General features: G+C 38.0%; 1 protein-coding gene across 2 annotated transcripts in view; it reads right to left on the reverse strand.

Annotated features, from left to right (window-relative positions):
• The window catches only part of RDX (radixin), a 45,293-nt gene that overhangs the window by 16,783 nt on the left and 13,018 nt on the right, over positions 1-15,492 (reverse strand). Inside the window, exons 3-8 of one of the 2 annotated variants that reach the window (XM_033051324.1) lie at positions 11,586-11,669; positions 5,834-5,929; positions 3,400-3,674; positions 2,146-2,229; positions 1,554-1,700; positions 61-157 (exon numbers count right to left, since the gene is read on the reverse strand). In XM_033051324.1, coding sequence (XP_032907215.1) covers positions 61-157; positions 1,554-1,700; positions 2,146-2,229; positions 3,400-3,674; positions 5,834-5,929; positions 11,586-11,669 — 783 coding nt within the window. Of the gene's footprint in view, positions 1-60; positions 158-1,553; positions 1,701-2,145; positions 2,230-3,399; positions 3,675-5,833; positions 5,930-11,585; positions 11,670-15,492 lie in introns of those variants that run through there. The other variant, XM_033051325.1, reaches the window with a different exon arrangement.

Here is a 15,492-nt window from a genome sequence, read left to right on the forward strand (position 1 = left end):
AGTCCCTGCAAGCTTAAATCCCTTCATATAGCAAGTGATACTATTTTACACACTACTTACAGGGGCCTTTTTGTCAATTGGCTTTATGACAAATTTTTTGTCGTTAAAAGAGATGTTTCTTATTTCGCTCCAAGGAAAACCAATCTTGGGTGTCAGCCTTCAAAGAAAAGTTCTCATTAGAAGCAGCAAGGACGTGCAAGTCCATATATGCATTAATTCAGTAAGACATATCTGTACCATTCTCACTATTACACTTAGTTACATTTAGAATATTACATTAACAACATTATGTCTTAATGTAAATATTAACAACACTTCCAGCATACTTTGGTAGATTTTTCTTTTCATAAATATTTAATCAAATTAATCACATTTTAATAAATTACATGGCATTGTAACAAAAGGCATTTTGATTTGTGACTTATTCTACTAGTATTACCTAGATGCTAAACATCATGATCCTTTAGTCATTGTTTATATGGCATTGGTAACTCTGTTTTCACTTGAAAGAGTAACTATTTAAATGTGAGAAACTGACATTCCAAATATTGAAATTAAAGTAACTTCCAGTCATGTTGTATTTCTGTTTAGCTCAGATTTGCGTTCTTACATTTTCAGAATTCAAGTTAAATTTATTTATTTTCGTTAAGATGCAAGGGAAATTCAGAAATTGTTAATGCTATGCATGAACTGCATAACAGTAAATATTTTTCTGTCAGCACAGAAGCTTCTTCAATTCATATTATCTTAATTACAAATATAAAAAAATATGTAAGTATTTGATTGCTAACTATCAGGAGACAGGAAATGGCAAAAACTTTCTCATAGTTCAACCTGATCTGAACATTTTGAATATTTCCTGCTTTCAGGAGTTATATTGCCATCTAATGGCAATTAAGGTTTACAGAATTTTGTTGCAGAGTATATACATCTACAGTTGACTGCTCCCATCTGCAGTTTGACATATCATGTGTAACTTCAAATCACTGTGAATGGTCTGTTGACATCAGATACTAATAAGAAGTGCTAGTAAAGAAAGAAAAGAGTAAGTCTGTTGTTCTATTTCTTAATTCTTCATATTTTCTACATTTCAGTTTTTCCCTCTTCAGAGGAAACAGATTATTTGATCTCTTTATCAGGACACATAAATGATCTATTTTCTTTGGTGTCTAAAAGGCTTCACTTTAACAAAAGTTTCTCATTAAATACATTGCTCAGCTTTAAAATGTCATTTCATCCTGACCAAAGGGAATGTTTTGAGTGAAAGGTACAGGAAGAAACCATATAAAGATGGTCTAGTTGCAGGAATGTATATAAAGCAATGCAAATTTCCACTTCCATAGAACTGCTCTTCCTTTCCCTTGTTTTGCATCCCTAATCTCTAAAATTCAAACATTCTAGCACTTAACATCTCTGTCTCTTCTACCTCTTACATAGATTAGAAGGAGAACTTGTTTTGCCAGATCTTGCTGAACACACAGTAAGGTGGGGGGTGTGCAATCTCAGATAGCAACTCCTCTGACAGCACTGCAAAATGAGTATTTCCCACTTACTTATCATCGTGCTCATAAATATTCAGACCCAAAGCATCAACTCCTAGCCACAATTCAGTTCCTTTTTTATTCTTTATTTCAAAATAGTTGACTCCATACATTTCCAAGTCTTGTGCTATCTTAAGATATTCCATCATAGAATCTTCCCTGATGAAGAAGAAAAATTGGTATAGTTTAGACAACAAATCATAAGAACATTGTAAGAATAAGGGAACTGCAAAATAAACAGCTGGGGTAAAATTTAGTTATGAATTAAATCTCTCTAAAATAATTTGACTCACATACTTAGAAGAGCTCTACACTCTAATATCCAACTAGAGTCCAATTATTGCACTTTATCTTTTTTCCCCATGGGCTAAGGAAATACTAAACATATTTTAGAGGCAGGCAACTGTGGACAATGGCAGTTGACAGCCTTACCAGAAATCATGTAGATAAAACCAACAACCCAACTGGAAACCCAACTCTCCTGGAAGTCTTTCATAACTACCTCCCCTGGTCGGAATAAAAGCAAGTCATTTGCAAACAAATGCTTCCCAAAATACATCCTAATAATAATGAAAGGTGTAGTGAACATTTTTTACATAATTACCTTAACATTCCCCTGTGTTCTTCATGCCAGTTCTGTATTCTTTCTTCCCACTGTTCTTTTGTCAGTTTGTGCTGTTCTAACACACTGTGAATAGAAATTGTTGCCATTAAATGGTACTGACAACAAACTTAACCTCTTTTGTTGCACAGCACATCATTTGCTTTAACGGAATACACTTAAAAATTACTTGCTATACACCGCTCATATTTAAAGCACAGAAACAGAAACTTTGTATTTCAACAAATTCCCTTCTAAAGGAGTGTGAAAGTCTCCTCTTTTTTCTTGGCATTCTATATTCTTTGTAATATAAAAGTCACACCACTGCATACCTCAGCTAAGTCATAAAATGTAGTGCTTACAACAGCTGAAAATGCATATCTATAGAATCCTCTGGCAACAATGCTGCAACTTAATCTCTATGTGTGCAAAGATATATTCAAGCTTTCATTCTGTTGTCATTTGAAAGAAAAGGTAAGATATTACAACAAGTTATCAGACATCCTTAGTGAGGGGTTTCTTTGGGTTTGTTTTTTTTTTCCTTTATGAATAAAATCAAGGGGAAGCAGCTTCAGAAAGCTGTTTGATCTTTAATGTACAAGAGGTTGCAATGATGGAATTATATTTTGGCCTACAAGAACTTTCAGTGTAGTAATGCAGTAAGAAATCAAATGCATATGAAACTTCATTACGCTTTCATTCAACGCACCTAGCATTTCAGAAGTTTCTGGAGAAACTGTTTTAAAGGACAATTAAAAAATCATCTGACCATTTGTCTACTGAGAAGGAACATCTTAAGTACGTGGATTTGTGTTGTACTCGGGCACTGCAACGTATTTTATTTGTAGTACACTTACTTTCGGGAAATTATTACAATTTATGGGTACAAAAACATAAAAACTGAAGAAACGGAGAGTCAAATGAATTTAAGTTACTTCTATACTGGGGTATTTTGATTTTAATTTAGCAGAAGAAGGCCTCCAGTAACATTATATGATCTTGGAGTACTTTGGAAATGTGTTCAACTAAATCTGTACAGATGTTTGTGGACAGGACAAGAAATACATCTCAAGAAACCTGCAGCTATGACTCTGGTTATTTAAAGTCTAAATTAGGATCTCTGAATTTTACTAGCAAAAAGAGGAACTCTAAGAAAGCCACTATTAAATGCACATTATCACTTAATGTTTTATTTATAAAAAACGCACTACAGTTAAGTTTATGTGCAGTTTTTGGTGCAAAACCCATCTCACTCACCGCTGGGGGAGAAGCCTGTCATTGGCTAAGTAGCCCAGTTTATGGATCTCCTTGCTGTAATCTCCATACTTGGACTGGACAGCATAAGAAGCCAGAAGAACTGCAGTTTCTGGTGGGCAATAGATTTCATCATTTAAGATCGACTCTTTGACTTGCAGGAAGAAAAGTCTCTGAGTTATTTCCTGAATTAACTCTTCAGATACATCCTCTGGAAAAAACTTGGCCCTGAATTTAAACTGCAAAGGATTTTCTTTCCTTACATCTTGCTGTGTTACCTGAGGGAGAGGAATGAAGAGAAAAACAAACGAAGTACTAAATGGTAAATTAAATGTGAATTAATAGCACTTAACTCTTTAGCTCCTCTACACTGAAACCCAGAGCTTCCTGACAAGCCCACTGTGGAACTCACTGAACAGGTCACATGGAGCAAACAAGTACATCAATTTGAATAAACCAGAAAATTTTGAAATGCTACTTAAAGGCTGATTAAGAGGGGCTTTTTTTGTAGGCTTGTGTGAATTTTTATTTATCACAATAAAGACCTGGAAACTAAGAAGTTGCAATAGACATTAAAAAGATCCAAATTATATCCAAGGATGATTTGCAGGAAATAATAAATTATGGTCTAACAATGACTCCTTAGCAAGAACTACAGCTCATTTATTCAATGTGAGTGTGAAGTTGGATTCTTTTAAAAGTCTTTCAACTATTGGAATAAATACATGTGCTTTTTTCCTGTGCAAAAACCTTAATTCCTTTAATCTTTTTAATTTTCTAGAATGAGTAAGCTTTAAAACTGATTTCTGCAAAGAAATCAGATATGGTTTTTAGATTTCCTCTGCTTCAGATTTCAACACTCATTTTCATGTGGAATTGTACTTCACTTGTGCTCAGTTTGCAGCACCAACTATGGCCAACGCAAAAACATTCAAAACTAATTTTAACATAAAATAGTGATTGTTAAAATGTACATTCATAGCAAAATCATTCTCATACATCCCAGTTCACACAATGTATAATAAAGTGCTTGAAGTGGGACGTATGTTTTATGTGCACTATTAGTCCCACTAAAACCTCTTTGTTACACATGAAATGATGTATCTGTTTGCTCAACTTGTAGGAAGTCTCAAAAACTGAATAAATACAACCTTTTAAATGCCTAAGACAGCATAAGTACATACATATTCAACATTTGAGATGACAGTTTTAAAGGTTTTGTTCACTTTTCATTATTGTTGTGCATTATTTACAGCCACAGCATTTCATCTCACCAGTGAAAAATTAGTTGTGCTCACCATAATAAAATCTTACTTACTTGCACATCTATTCTTTACCAGATTTTATCTGCATATACTGAAAATAGGTAAACAGTAATTTCAAAGTGAGAGACAGTAAATTTGATGGATTTCAGAATTAAGTGTTACAAGAATTTTTTAAAGAAAAAATAAATAACTGTCTTAGTCAAAATTTAAAAAATTAGCATGCCTTCAGCTGCTTCTGAACTGTAGCAGAAGCTTAATTTGCTCAAGGTTTTCATAGAGCAATGTCTTCTGCATTTTTCACAACTGATGCAATAAATCCCATAGTCTCCAACCACCTGAGACAAGCCATTACAGTTAATAAGGTATTTGTAGCACTACAATGTTTATTGTGTATAAAAGTATGAAATTCTAGGAGACAGATTTGGTGGTTAGCAGGCTTAACTCACTGGATTTACCACAGAAGAGAAGTAAAGATTATGTAAGTGCAGACAGTGGGACTTGCTCCTAAAACCCTCCTAATTTGCCTTGTAATCTTGAAGATAAGAAAAGTAATCTTAATTAGGTTGAACTAAAAAACAAGTATTTCCATTCTAAACGGTGACAAATAACCTGACAGCCAATAATAAAATAAGAAGTGACCATTCCAATCATAAATATAATTTAAAGTAAAATGACCCAGTTCCCAGTAACTGGAGATACAAGGTACTCAATCCCATTTGGAAAAGAAAAACTATTATCTTACAATCTACCTATTATATACCTAAAGTTTAGAAGATTATTTTGCCACGTTTAAAGATTCATAGCTGTATGCATACAAATTCCTGAAGCTCAAATACTTCCCATACAGATGCCCAAACTGTAAAACAATAATACTATTATGTTTTGCTACATAATAGAAATGAGAATGGGACAATCATATGAATTCAAGTTTTCCTAATGCATGCATGCATTCCACAGTACTGGAAACTATCTCTGTAAATTAAATATTGATGCAGCTTTGCATATTCTTTATAATTAATCTAACTTAACACTATTTTGTCATTTAAAGCACATGAAAAGCAAATTTTCAACTAAATTTGAAGGTAGCTATACTTCACTTAAAATATTAAATCAGCAAAGCTTATAAAATATATTTCAACTGTACACTTGGCTAAATATGTGGGAATTGTTACCTTTTTATTTAGCTTCAACCAAGTTGAGTAGCCTTTGCTGTCCACATACTGCAGCCCAAAAAACCAGACTTCACGAAGACCAACAGTTTTCACCACCTAAAGATAAACGAGCCATAATCATCAGTAATCACTACAATACATTTTTTTAAACTGGTATTGTGTAGTTTAATAAAGTCACATAAACAATTTAAAACTGGAATGTAATCAAATCATACAAGAACAAAAAATGATAAAATAGTAGCAAAACATCAGGTTCAGGGAACCCTGGAGTTCTAAATAAACTCAAACACTCCAAGCTACCAACTGGAGTGTGCAGTTCACTGTGTACATCAGCACCTGAGGAACAGAAGGTAGTAACAGGACCCTGAGGTTATAAAGTACATCTGGGAAATGACCTGCAGCCCTATGGAGAAGTGAGTACACTTCAACAGAAGACAACTGGTGAAACAATAATAAAGAGTAACATTTGTGTACAAGTATGATGCAATGAGGATGAACTGCCTCCTTCAAACAGTTCTGCCATCTTTTAAGAGTTAATGATAAAAGGGGTAAGGATGAGCTACCTAATTAAATGTACATGACTTTCTTGTAAGATTTCAGATCAAGTCTATCCCAAAAGCTACTAAAGAAGCAAAATTGTCCTTGAATAGAGAGAAGGTTGTTTCATGGATAGACTGCTTAAAAAGACAGACAAAAAACACAAGCTGTTTTCATAACAGAATTGTAGTTTAACCACTAGAGAAGTCCCCCAGGACTTCAAAAAAGGATGAAACTGATGTGACAAAAACCTGCTGCAAAAAACTCTCCATAAAGATTTATAACAGTAATACCTTAAAGATCTCTGAATAACCGCAATAAGATATTTAATAAAAGCAAAGCACTGTACATAAACAACAACAATTTACTTTATGTGAACAAAGTTCTTAGTAAAGCAAAAAGGTAAGAAAGCTATTACATTACTATACACATGTATGGTATTTACAAATCTCTACTTTTACATAAGACTGGTCACATCAACTTATAAAAAAGGATGCTGCAGCACTGGAAATGTTTCAGAAATGTTGAAAAGAATGATCAGTGACTTGGAACATTTTCTGCAGAGCTAAGACAAGAACTAGGGCTACTGACAGAAATAAGAAAGATATGATACAGGTCTATGAAACTTGCGTGGCATGTAGAAGGAAATAGGGAATGATCGGTCATTCTTTCTTATAACGTAAGAATTCAGAGAATCAACAGAAATCATGACATAGCAGGCTCAAAGCAAACAAAAAGAAGGACTTTTACTACAGAGTATAATGTAACTGTGGAACTATTTTACAAGTCTTTGGCACAGCAAAAGCATATGTGGATTTAATAAGCAATTAATCAGAAAGGTCCAGCAAAGATTATTAAATGACTGTAAACTCTGGCTCCAAAGATCATGTATGGTAGTACTTACATATGTCCTCAGGTTGGACCATGGTGCCAAGCTGCTTTACTGAAGGGTGTTTTATGGAAGCATTCGGATGCATGTGAAGTAAATAGAATTTTACACATAGATCCTCCTCCATTTTAAAGTAGTACTATCGGGTTGCAAAATTAAGATTTTGAAAATTAGAAAATGTCATAAGATAATTATGCAAACTTACTTCTGCTGCCTTGCATATTTGCATAATCACTTAACAACCATTCAAGTGTGCACCTTTTTTCCTCCTTTATCATTTCACTTTTAAACTCCAAAGCACAAAAAGGACAATATTTGTGGATCCAACCTGATTGATGCCTTGAGTGAACACACTTATTTCCTCTAGAATTCCCACGTTATTTCCTTTAGATCATAAGAAATGCTAAGAACAGGTGTATGTTACTAGTATGGTCCCGAGCAGCATTAAATTTGGTGCCCCAACTCAGGAATTGCAGACTTGCTGTTTCTTTTGGCACAGATCTCCTATCTAATGCTGATCAAACCACTTATGGCTTTATCAGATGACTGAGAATGCTCTTTACTTAGCAGCTGTCCAAGTTGAGCCCTTGTACCGTATCAGCTCTCTGAGCTGCAAAGAACTGCAGATGCTCAACAGCTCTGCCCGTAAGGCATAAGGAGACAAGTGCCTATGCTCACGTCAAAACATTCTGCTCTCAACCCACTAACCACAGCCCCTGAGATGCACATGATTTAAATACAGACAACCAGGGTACAGCAATGCAGAGCTATACAAGTTCAAAATCAACACTAAAACCAGCAGAATCCACAAATAAGGAAAATGCATTGCCTACACTGCGTCTCAGTTCAAAGGAAAGAGAAATAACCTTTCTGAAACTTGTACCAAGATAATCATGCACTTAAGCACTGCAGTAGCATGACATGAAAAGTACAGTAATTTCACGAATACAAGCCGCAGCAATTTGACAAAAATTTTGGTGGAAACCCGGAAGTGCGGCTAATAGTCGGGTGCGGCTAATATATTAATAATTTTCTGACATTTACAACCCCAGACGTGCCAGCCAGAGTGCCGAGCCAAGCACCGGCCAGTAAAAGCCGGCATTTCGCAATTGTTACAGTGTTACCGTGTTGCCCTGGCTCCCTGCAGGCAGCACGGGGGGCGGGGAGAGAGGCGGGAGAGCTCTCTTTCCTCCTCTGCTGCAGCCCAGGGGTGGGGAGGGGGGGGGGGGGGGGCGCCGCCATTGCCGCGGCCCCGGGAGCCTACGGGGGGGGGGGCGCCGCCATTGCCGCGGCCCGGGGAGCCGACGGGAGCCCCGCGCCGCCATTGCCGCGGCCCGGGGGGGGGGGGCGGGAAGTGCGCGCCGCCATTGCCGCGGCCCGGGGAGGAGGCGGGGTGCTTTGTCCGCGCCCGCCGCCGGCGCCACGGGCACGGGAAAGCTCCGTCCCCGCCCGCCGCCGCTGCCGTAGGAGCGGGGGAAGCTCCGTCCCTGCCTGCCACCGTGGGGCAGCGCCGACCCGGGGTGACCGAGCCCAGGGGCAGCGGCGGCCGGCCCCGAGCGGCAGCACCGGGCTGGGCCACCTGGCCCCATCAGCGGCCCCTAGCGGGCCGAGCCTGCACAGCCTTAGCTCAGCCAGTAAACCCCGCCCTCCCGCGGTTCTGTTACTAATTGCACGCGGGTCCTCGCTGCGAACGACAGAGCGGCTTATATTCGTGTGCGGCTTATCTATGGACAAAAACCGAAATATTTGCCAACACCCAGAGATGCGGCTTATACTCAGTGCGGCTTGTATTCGTGAATTTACTGTAAGTAGAGAATGAAAAACTTAGGAGTTTGATTCTGGCTTAAAACTTCTATTAAGTAGCTTCAGGCAAGTGTTCATCACATACGGAAAGCAGATTTATCCACCACATCCCACAACTTGACTATTAATAGGCAATAAAAACTTCTTGAAGAAAAGCAACCTGTATGTTTGGGCAATGCATAACAACCTAACAAAGACTTCATACAGACACCTTCCACATGATTGTAAAAAAGGCTTTGGAGACATCTGGAAAGGACAGTGGGGTACAACATGAAATAAGAGACAACCCTCACATTCCTTCTGAATGGCAGCTAAAGTGAACCAAAAGCTACTAATGCACAGTGCTAACAAAACAACTTCCTCATGTTTACCACCGGTGTGTGGAAACATATCACTCACAGGGTTCTTCCTCTCCCAGGAAAGTTATAGATGCTTAACTGGTTGACTACAGGAGGACAGACCCCCTTCTTGCCTATTCTGACCACTGACAGGATAGACAGAGGGACCAATGGTAAGTATGTTAGAACATCTTCTGAAATGCATGTAAAAAAAAAAAAAAAGCTTGTGGAATAAATAAGAAGTTACTGAGTTTGACAGTGGAAGAGAAAGGAGAAAGTCACAGATTTCAAATGCTGAATTATTTTCTGCTAGCAGATGAAGATGATGAGAACATACATATGGAATGGGAAACAAATCAACAGTTACTCCAGAAAATACCAATTAAAAGCTTAAAAGAACACTGGTTGGCAAAAGGTTGAAAGGTTGTTGACCGAAAATGCAGAGGAGCACTAAGTAACAGCTGAATTCAGGGAGAGGTTATTTTCTGCAAACAAGAACCAACCTGCTTGTCACGTTCACCACTTCTGTGTAAACCTTGAAGTCAATCCTTTCAGTAACATTGCTATTCAATTCTCTTTCTATAGAGAAACAGGATAACTTTCTGTCTGAAAATTTCATGTTGGTTTCACAAAACAGCTCAGCTCTTGATGTTACACTGTGGAACTCACACATGAATTTAAGATCAGGTTAAATATGTTTCTCAAACACAACTACTCTGGTCGATTTTTCCTGAGTTAAACTGAGAAAAATTTAGAACTCCAGAGATAAGAGTTGGTGAGATGTTAAACACCACACAGAGAACTGAGGAACAAAGAAGAGAGCATGAAACAAATTCAGAACTGTATCTTTGTTTCCTGTTTGCGAATGGCCCAATTTGGATGAGCCTGATTACCTGGGCACAAGACATTACACAGCAGAATGTCACCCCACCCAACAGTGCATGGCAGAAGATAGCAAAGGCTGGCAGAAGACAAGTAACAGCTTGAGCCTTCTATGCCACAGAATACCATACTTTTATTTGATGATGATGATGCTGGTTAGACAGAAAGCAAGACAGCCTCTTTTTTCAAGAAGTCTTTCTAAGAGTCATGAAGCTTATTCCTTCGCAGGGCCTGAAGATATACTGCTACTGATGTTAGAGTCAGTCATTTCAAACAAAAACTGCAATTTCATTTATCCAAAAGTTCAGTATTAAACAATAAATATTGTCTTCTTTTCAATTTATATAATAAGATTTAATTGATCAACTAAAAGTTTAAAGAACCTTTTCGATGTGTTACTTTCAGTACTCATCACATACTTCAAGCATCTATAGTGGAATGGACAAAAACAACTGCAAGTCTTACCTGTTGATCTACTTAAACTATATTTGAAGAGTAATTTCAGATATCTCCACATTTCCTAAATAAAGGCATGCATCTTGGATCCAGACAATAAAACACATTTATTGGTATCTTGTTGGAAAACGACACAACATATTGACAAGGTTCTACTCTTAAGGCTTCCTGTAACACCCCACAACAGAGGTCCAAAACTTATTTCAAGATTCTGATGACCATCACGAGTGCAAGAACAATCCTGTTTAAGAAATCGTTCGCTTGGTCCATTTGACTGACGTACAGCACGCACCATCAAGTGACAGTGCGCAGTTCTGGTATGTCTGCAATCCATATGCACATTAAGGTCATCATTTTCAACTATTCTTTTTTCCTTTCCATGTTCTTAAAACATAAATTCCAAAGTGGTTCATAGGAAACCAGTATTTAGTTCTAATATTTGGGAAGTGAAAAATCATCTTATAGCATCTATTGCTGGAAAGCAATTGTATTAGCTTTCATTAAGGAACTTACTGTTACATACATATACCTAAAATATGCATTTCTAACAACCATATTGCAGTAGCACCTAGAATATTAGACATAAAACCCACAGTTAATTGCAAAGTAGTTCCATACACAATTTCTGAAGCCTCAATAGAGTAACTTATTTAGAGAATTGTCTTTGAATTCAATATGTTCCATCAGAAGTAATGAGGAAATTCACACTAACTCAGAGCACAGTTTAGCTTACATAAGGAAAAACAATTTGCACATGAGAACACTATCACTTTTTCAGACTATGCCTTAATAACAACAATACTCTTATGTGCTTGTACTCATATATACATAGAGACATGTAAGTTACCTGATCAAAGAGCTGCTTGCCTGTTGTATTGGGCTGGATGGCAAATTCCAACTCTGCATCCATTGTGGTTACTCTGACATTGATCTACAGAACACAAGGAAATATTTAAATCATACTGTAACAGTGTGATGCTTTATGTCCTGCGATTAGCCTGTAGGAAACAGTAAGTTCAACAATTTTAATGGTCTTGTGTACACACAGAACATAGCAGTAAGAAAACTAGAAAATTTGAATCTGAAAAATTCTCATCTTTATTTAGTGTAAAAGCATAATCTGGATAGCATTTACTAGTAGGTTGGAAGGTTAAATTAGAGAACAAAGCTCAAAATTAATTTAACAGGAAAGCTGACACCACTACTGAACAGCTGAAGAACACTGAAACATTCAGCTATTGGGCACTATCTTTCAGAGGGCTTCCCAAATGCATGCAAAAGAAAAAGTTCTTGGTCATATATGTATCATTTTAAGGTATTTATGCCAAGCAATATAAAAAGACAAGAAGCCCCCTCCTTGCCATTTCTAAAATCAAGCAGTTTGGTGGTGAAACTATTTAGGACCAGAGCTTGTACATCCCAGGACAGACTAGAAGCAGGTTTTCATCAGTGGAAAGAAAAACTACAGAAGTTAGCTCTTAGTGCCAACCTCCTTCAACTCCCTTACTACAGGACTAAAAAATGATCCCCATTCAGTGAACCTCCTCCTGAAAGGAAGGACCATCTTCCAGATGACTCCTGACAATCACTGGGTTTATTTGTTATAAAGCAAGAAGTAAATACTGCAGGAAATAACTGGAAGCTTTACTTGGAAGTACAAGTCTTTTTCAATTTTTCTTCAGCTGGTACATACAGAAGTGAGAATTTCCATGAAACACAACAAAAAATTAAATGCATAGCACTGTCTTCTCAGTGTTAGAATGGTCCTCCACTCTTACTGCCAGGCTATCACATTTTATTCATCTTCAGTGCACAGGAATATAAAGTGTTAAAGGTCAAATATACCTTCTTATAAATGCAAAAAGACTGAACTCACATAGATATATTCTAATTTCTCCCTGCTGTAAAAAGGGAACAGGAATAAATTAGGACTTGTATTACAGGTTCTTACACTACTTGATCCATGCATGTGCGAACCATTTCCATTAACTATTTCCCTAATTCTGCCACCAGGTGGAATACTTTGAGAAGTGATTGTCTGGAAAAGAAGACAAAACATGGAAGGGAGAACAAAGGTGGGGAAAAGAAAACTGCAGAGCAGTCTGTCCTCATGCAACAGATGAAGCTTGATCACTGCTCCCTTCAGCTCAAGGTAAACACGAGGGGGATATACAAAATGAGTAGCAGGAGCCTGAGGACCTCTAGGTTATACACTTGCAAACACGAATGATAGAGGGGGCTTACCCAACTTTACTGTGTGTGCAAACACTGATAAAGAACAAGAGTTGAAGACTTTGGAGTAAAAGATAGTTTTGTTTTATTGCAAAAAAAAAAAAAATTCAAATATAGGGTGTGTGTCAGAAAGCGGGAAAAAGATGTTTTCTGCACATTCTCTCAGTCTGTCCATTTCAAGAGAAGAAAAAAAAAACTCTTACAGAACATAACTCCTCTAACAAAATAACTAATTTTAAATGGTAGGTCTAACTCACTGCCAGTTGCACTAGTTTAAGCATGAGGAATTGCCCCTTAATTACAAAACTTTAATTTTTTAGAAAAGTTTTTCTATTTAAAAAATGAAGCCTTCTTTAGGGCAGTCACAAGAAAGTAAGTTACAAAGAAGGCCAAAAAATAATTTTATTAAATGCCAAAGTGCTCTGTCTAACAGCACCATTGCCAAAACAAGAAGTGTCACAGAAGAGCTACAAAGCACAGCAAGTTCAAAATGAATTGCAGCAGCAGGCAGCAGAAACTTCTTATATAAATATCCTTACAACAAATGTCATCTACAAATGCAAGAAATACTACCTGAGAGTTTATCCTTCACAAGAACTAGAATACCCAACCAATAAAATAATAGCTGTAATACAATACAATACAGCTCTAAATTCTGTCTGCTTCTGGATTTTACCGTGCCAAAAAATCTGAGTGCTCTAAAAGTACAGAGCTTCTACACCTGCAATAGGTACAGACAGATAATAGGAGTACCTGGCCATTTATAAACATAACAGTAACTGCTTAAGCCTGCGGCATTTCTGTTTATCTCTGAACTTCCAATTAACAGATCACTCAGCAGCTAATCAATATTTACACATTCAATTCTAATGAGAAAGCTGCAAACTGAATGATGGTAATGTTAAAACACTACCTTTTGAGATCTGAATTATCTGAAAAGAGACAAAGTTAACAGTAGACAACCATTTTCTTTCCTAAGGAATTTGGACTGACTTTGCAGAAGCCTGGTATTTGCATGCCAAAAATCAAACTTGTAACATTGTTTTACACCCTCAATTATTTCTGGGCATGGAACACAAGCTACTTTTGTCAAAACCTGAAGACCCCAAAGGTCTACTTATCTAATTCAAATCCTGATCACAGGGCACCCTCCCAACAAAAATCAAACCTCTGGCATCAGTTGCATTATCTGTAAAATAAGTCCAGCAAACTGCATTAACAAGAGTCATAGGGGAAGTTCCCAAACAATAAATATGGCAGGAAATTGAAAAAACACAGGCAGAGAAAAAAGGTCCAGGAACTTCAGCAATGGTCAGCCACTCATCTGACCTCTGCTGGGTATGCAGCTACTTTGAAGCAATTCTCTTTACATGACATTGGTGACAGTGGGAAATGATCTGAACCACAAATTACAAGGACAGGCACTAATCTGAACCAACATCACCACGCAAATACAGAAACAGGAAGGAGCTCTCGCAATGGTGACAAGAGAAATGCATAAAGATTTCCTGTAGCAAGTACACATACCACAAGATCCATTCAGTGCCTACTTTTCAAACTTGCCCTCACCAGGATCCCACATTTTTGTAACAGAACCTGACAGCTCTCTTCACACTAGTTCAGCCAATTACTATCTCAAGTTTGCATATTAAATAGAATCACAGAGTAGTTTGGCTTGGAAGGGACCATTAAAGGTCATCTAGTTCAAAGCCCCTGCAATGAGCACGGACACCTTCCCCTATATCGGGCTGCCAGGAGATTCATCCAACCTGACATTGAACATTTCCAAGGATGGGGCATCTACCATCTCTCTGGGCAATTGTTAAGAGTTTCCCCTCCTGCATCATAAAAATTTTCTTGTTATATGTTTATAATTATTGTCATAGTTATATGTAGTTTGAATCTATACCCTTTTAGTTTGAAACCATTACCCTTGTCCTATTGCAACAGGCCCGGATAAAGTTTTAGTCCCCACCTTTCTTATAAGCTCCCTTTAAGTACTAAAAGGTCACAATAAGGTCTCTCCACATCTTACAGTTCCCCAGGTAGAACAGCCCCAACTCTCTCAGCCTTTCCTCAATAAGGAGGGATGCTCCACTCTTGACAACTATTGTTGTGATCTTCCTCTAGACCTGTTTCAACGTGGTCCCAACACCATGTTCTCCCTGTGCTGGGCCCCCAGAGCTGGATGCAGCACTGCAGGTGGGGTCTCAGCAGAGCAGAGCAAAGGGGCAGAATCCTCTCCCTGGCCCTGCTGCCCACGCTGCTTTGGATGCAGCCCAGGACATGTTTGGCTTTTGGGCACAATGATTGCTCATGTCCAGCCTCTCACCCACCAGCATCACCAAGTCCTTGTCAGCAGGGCTGCTCTCCATCTGTTCATCTCCCAGCCTGTGCTGACACCAGGGCACAGCCCAACCAAGGTGCAGCACCTTGGACTTGGTCTTGTTGAACCTCAGGAGGTTTACATTGTCCCACTTCTCGAGCTTGCCCAGCTCCTTGGCATCAGCAGCAGGCTGAGT

This window comes from Catharus ustulatus, chromosome 2 (genome assembly GCF_009819885.2).
Source record: "Catharus ustulatus isolate bCatUst1 chromosome 2, bCatUst1.pri.v2, whole genome shotgun sequence".
NCBI classification, from domain to species: Eukaryota; Metazoa; Chordata; class Aves; order Passeriformes; family Turdidae; genus Catharus; species Catharus ustulatus.